This window comes from Pteropus alecto, unplaced genomic scaffold (assembly GCF_000325575.1).
Source record: "Pteropus alecto unplaced genomic scaffold, ASM32557v1 scaffold3, whole genome shotgun sequence".
NCBI classification, from domain to species: Eukaryota; Metazoa; Chordata; class Mammalia; order Chiroptera; family Pteropodidae; genus Pteropus; species Pteropus alecto.
Genome location: NW_006442484.1, coordinates 33,485,963 through 33,491,549, shown reverse-complemented (window position 1 = coordinate 33,491,549; position 5,587 = coordinate 33,485,963). Strand labels below are relative to the sequence as shown.

Here is a 5,587-nt window from a genome sequence, read left to right as displayed (position 1 = left end):
CACTTGGCAAACGCGCGGTTCGGCGCCCGCACCCGCAGCCATGGCTAGGGCCGCGCTGTCCTATCTCCTGCTGCCACTGCTGGGCCTCGCCGCCGCCGCCGTCGCGGGTAAGCTGCCCCCTTGCCGCGCCCGGCCCTCGGCTCGGGAGCCCGTACCTTCCTTGAGCGACCGCCTTCGCCCCCTGCCCAGCGGAGACTCTCTGCTCCCTCCCCGCCCGAGGGGAGTCCTCGGGTGGCGGCATCCCGACTTGGCCTCTCGCCCTCACCTGGGCGCCCACCCTGTGCGCCCACCCTGTGCGCCCCCGTGGACTTAGTGTCTGGTCATCCCCCACCCCCCTTCCGGTTCACTGGGTACCAAGAGAGCGGCCCGGGGAAGGGGGTCGCGGAGCATCCGAGAAGTACCCTCTCCCTTCCACAGTGCCCACATCCTCAGAGCAGACCCCAGTAGCGGTTGAAGGCCCCCAAATGGGGTCTAATTGACAGGAGAGCTGAGGGACTTGCCACGACGAGCATAGTTTCAGGGCCATTAGGGGCTGAAAAGAGAAGAGGGGGAAGTTGGCTGCGGAGATTTCTCCAGCTGTGCGCAGCGGGGATGGAGGGTGGGGGTAGGAAGAAGCAGGCCTTCTTTTGCTCACGGCTTTGTTTGTCCACTTGGTGGTTGTTCAAGTTGTCGAAACAGGAAAGCAGTTCAGCCAAATAACCCCTGGATCGAAGTGGGTCGTGAACAGGCGAAGCTTGGATTTCGCTTAAGTCGCGTGATTTAAAAATCTCTAAGTCTAGTCTGCTGTTGTGCAAGTGACATCTGAAAAATTACGCGATTAGTCATTTCCAAAATGACTCCTTTGGAAAAGAGACAATTCTATTGAATATGCGGTTTTGGCTGTTGTTTTTTTAAAAGCAAGTTTCTCAGTCATGTCAAAAATGTTGATGGGGTAAACTCTGGGGAAAGACTTCCGTCCAAAAACACAATTGATTGAACAATTCTAGGAATTAAAGAGCAAAATAAACAAGAACTAAGTGAATACTTGTATGGGTTTGAATAAAATGATTATGCAAGAGTTAGATCCGCGCCCCCCCACCCCCACCCTCCGCCGCTCCTGAATTTCATTGCCATTTTATAAGTTCCTGCTGGGAGTCTGCTGACAGGCAGGGATATTTTAAAAGATCTCAGTGATTGAGGCAGCAGTAGAATAAGTAACTCAGAACCTGCTTACAAACCCAAAGCTTCTTTCCGGAAAGCTTTTGACTACCAGCATTTATGACCAGTTATGCCATCTGCTGCCTGTGGAGGAGCAGAAACAAGATATGCCGATTTTCATTTTGTCCATACTTGAGCACATTAGTTTTATTGGACTAGAGATTCTGTGAAGACTGGACTGTTTTGATCCCTCCTCGTGCAGGCGCTCATTATGTTTTCCAGGAACATCTAAATGCCCATTTAACCCACTGTCTGGGTGGCCATGCCTTCATACTTTAGGCTAGTCAAAAACCACTTTTCTTGTCAGATTTTTAAAAATCAGTTTCTTGATTTTGATATCTCTCTTCTTTAGAGAAGTTCTTTTGATCAGCAATAGAAGACAAAGCTATCTTTGGAAAGCATTCTTTTTCCTTTTATAAGTCCAGTATAGTTGAATAGGCTTTTGAAGAGCTTGAGAAGTACATGTTAAACAAATTAATGCTATTAACCGATCAGCTCTCAATCAGGAAGCTTTAAGGATTAATTTAGAAAAAGCATGATCTTTGGAGTTAGTTACAAACTATTGCCTTGATCAAGTTACTCAACTCATTGTATTTCAGTAAAATGGAGATGATACCCCACAGGGCTAACTGTGAGTATTAAGTGAAAACTCTATGTCTAGTACCTATTACAGGCCTGGGACATCTTGGTTTCTTTCCCTTTGTTCTCTTCATACAAAATGAAGGGTAATTTTTGCAACTAGAAAACATCATGACTGCCACTTTATGTGGATGTATGTGAGATATTTATGGTTACTGAACACATTCACATACATGTTGATGATATAAAACTGGAAAACTATATATGTTTTTCATCATAAGACTTCACAAATCTATTCAGACAGGATTAGGAATCATATTCGGCTTAGCACTAAATCAAGAAAGAGCTTTTCAAGGTTATCACAGATTGAGCTGAATGGCAAGATCTTAACAGAAAAGCTTCTGTGGTATTGCATAGAATATAAATGTAATGATGAAATGGAAATTATTGTTACTGTGATCTGTTATTGTGGAGCTTATTAGTGTAAGTGATCTTATGTTGTTCTTAGTTATTATCTTGAAAATTGCAGTGAACAAAAAATTCTTTAAAGTCCTGAGTAATGTTCCATGGCATCCCTTTTAAAAAGTTCTGTAATGCTACTTTTTGTACATAGTAAATGATCAATACATGTTTAATGGGTCAGTGATTTCCCATGGGCGGCATTAGATGGGTGGATATAAGCACATTCAGAGTAAATCCTCATTCTGTGGTTATCACATGGATCAGAATTCAAGTTACTATTTTCTTTTTTTTTTTTAGTTTTTTTTGTGGAATCAGCCCTATTTTTGTTTTTTTAAAACATTTTTAAGTTGTTTACTGAGGTAACATTGGTTAATAATGTTACACAACATTATAATTTGATATCTGTATGCTCTATTGAGTGCTCATCACCCAAAGTCGTTTCCTTCCGTCACCATATATTTGCCCCTCTTTACTCAGTTCGCCCTTTCCCCCACTCCTCCCTCTCTGGTAACCACCATACTATTGTCTGTGTCTATGAGTTTGTTTGTTTTGTTTGTTACTTTCTGTTTTATATACCACATGTGAGTGAAATCATACCGTTTTTGTTTTTTTCTGTCTGACTTATTTCACTTTGCATAATACCCTCAAGATCCATCCATGCAAATGGCAATATTGCATCTTTTTATAGCTGAATAGTATTCCATTGTACATATATGCCACACCTTCTTTGTCCATTCATCCATCTGTGGACACTTTGGTTGTTTCCATGTCTTGGTTGTTGTAAGTAATGCTGCAGAGAACTCATATAGCTCAACAACAATAATAGAAACAAAAATCTGATTAAAAAATGGGCAGAGGATCTGAATAGACATTTTTCCAAGGAAAACATATACAGATAGCCAACAGGCACATGAAAAGATGTTCAACATCACTAGTTATTAGGGAAATTCAAATCAAAACCACAATGAGATATCACCTCACCCCTGTTAGAATGGCTGTTATCCATGAGACAAGAAATAGCAAATGATGGGGAGAATGTGGAGAAAAGGGAACCCTTGTTCACTATCGGTGGGGTTGTAAATTGGTGCAGCCACTATGGAAACAGTATGGAGGTTCTTTCAAAAATTAAAAACAGAACTACCATATGATCCAGCAATTCCTCTTCCAGGTATTTACCTGAAAAATATGAAAATACTAATTCATAAAGATGTAGGTTGCTAATTTTAAATTGATGAGGTGTCCCCGCCTTCCTCCCCGATGTCATCTTTTACCACCCTTCCTGCCATTTCCTCTGTTTATCCACACTGACCTCCTCGGTGACTCAGCCGCTGCTGGTTCTTCTGCCCAGACCACCCTCCCCTTCCCTGGTCCTTGGCACAGCTTCCCCCATTCACATCATTCAGATTTCTGTTCGTATGTCACCTCCTCAAGCCTTCCCCAAACACCCGACATTCTCTATCACATCTCCGTGTTTTATCTTCTTCAAAGCACTTACTACTATCTGAATGCACCTCGTTCAGCCCTTGTCTTCTTGCCTATTGCTCCCCTTACCAGAAGTAAGTTCCGTAACAGCAGAGACTTTACTGTCTTGTGGAGTTTTGTTTTGTTTTGATTTGTCTCTGCACTTTATTCTAATTTATAATAAAAGGACAAAAATTAGATGAATGATTTAAAAAGTAGGGGGGATAATGGGATTGCAGTTTCTTTTGAATTATTTTACCTCTGCCATGAACTCCTCTCATAATTGAATTCAAAGCATTAAATCATCTTCATCTATTGATGTGACTTTTTCTGACCCTTGTGGATAGTACAGTTATATTTCAGGGGAAATTCTCAGATATATTTTTGTGAATTTTGAGATGTTAATAAATGTTTTTTTTTCTTCCAATGAAAAAAGTGAAATTATAATTAGGTATTATTTCAGGACTTCTTTCATTGTTGAGGAGCTTTTTAAAAACATGCTTATGTGTTGAAAACTAATTTTGCAACAGGGTGATGGTCCACAATTTATGACACATATCAGGTATTTTTTCCTGCTGTGGGTTATTTTAGATTTTGAGGGCAAATCTTGAGACTGACTCTCTAAGAAAATAGACCAGTGATGCCCAATGAGAAAGGTACAGAGTAACACTGACTGGCACCCACATTCTATGAATAAATATCACGACAGCTCTTCTGAAAAGGGATGTGAGTGGGTAAGTTGGAAGTAGACATCTTGGAAGCTAAGTGGGGAAGGGTAATGTGGAGAGGGCATGGAGTGTCAGAGTGGCTGGATTTCCTTGAGATTCAGGCAGAGCTTGCAGCCCAGTGTACTGCCTGTGGATTAGTCAGGGAATTGGAACAGCTACTCTCCTCCATACACCATAAATGTCATAAACAACTCCTCTTCTTCCTCTCTTTCTGCCACAGTTGCTCTTGTGGAAGGTAAGTGACTGCAACTCATACCTTAATGAGAGAAGGGGCAAAGGTCTTATTGACAAGGGAAAAAATACAGTCTTTGCCTAAAATACAGTCTTTAACATTCAGAACAAGTATGTCCCAAGGATCATTTCCTCTTATTCTGTGCCTGGTTGTTTAAAAAAAGAAATGATAAGGGAACAGAGAGTTCTATTAGAACTGACTGTTGATGCAAAATATTCCTGTGATTTTGCCATTTTATTCTTTTAGCACTTGGTAATTTTAGGCAGAGGAAATATATGGAAACTTTTGGAGTTACGTTAAGTACAGGCTTTTTAAATTTTCATTAGACTCCTAAATTTTGGTACATATTAAATGGAATTATAAAATTATAAAATTCATTGTCATTTAGGTGCATTATTAACATCAACCTATCTTTTAGGACTGCTGTAAAGAAGAAAGAGTAATGGACAAGCACTTTGCAGAGAGCTTTTTGGGCAGGTTATTTTTTTATTTAGCATTTTATTTAGCAAAGTATATTCATCAAAATATATTTTATAGAAAATATTATAGAACCTGTAATTAAAAACTTATGGCAATATTTTGGGGAGGCAGGTTTTTTTTATATTATTATTATTATTATAGGATTCTAGCAAAGTTTTTAGCTTTCTGCTCATGAAGTACATCAGCCTTGACAGCTTTCCTCTCCAGAGGTATCCAACCTCTGAACACTGTTCTTTTCTCAAAGTAAACTGTGTCTCTTCAGTAGTGCTTAAAGCTTATTTCAGGGCACACGCTCTGATCCTGTAGCATGAGAAGAAGGATTCAGTGCCGAATTAACTGGAGTTGCTGCTAATGCTGAAATGAACCTAAGGAGAAAGCAGTTGAAATGTTTGAGGAAGTGAGTCAACAGTTTGTTTCTATTTTTCTGCCTATAGTTTTTCTTTCTCTT

The 5,587-nt window shown here is 40.3% G+C and overlaps 1 protein-coding gene across 2 annotated transcripts in view; it reads left to right on the top strand.

The window, feature by feature from the left end:
* The window catches only part of LOC102884532 (CD302 antigen), a 107,727-nt gene that overhangs the window by 80,345 nt on the left and 21,795 nt on the right, over positions 1-5,587 (top strand). The window contains exon 1 of one of the 2 annotated variants that reach the window (XM_006921111.3): positions 7-107. The exons of the other annotated variant lie outside the window; for it this stretch is intronic. Coding sequence (XP_006921173.1) covers positions 41-107 — 67 coding nt within the window. The 5' untranslated portion in view covers positions 7-40. Of the gene's footprint in view, positions 1-6; positions 108-5,587 lie in introns of those variants that run through there. 2 annotated transcript variants of the gene reach the window in all.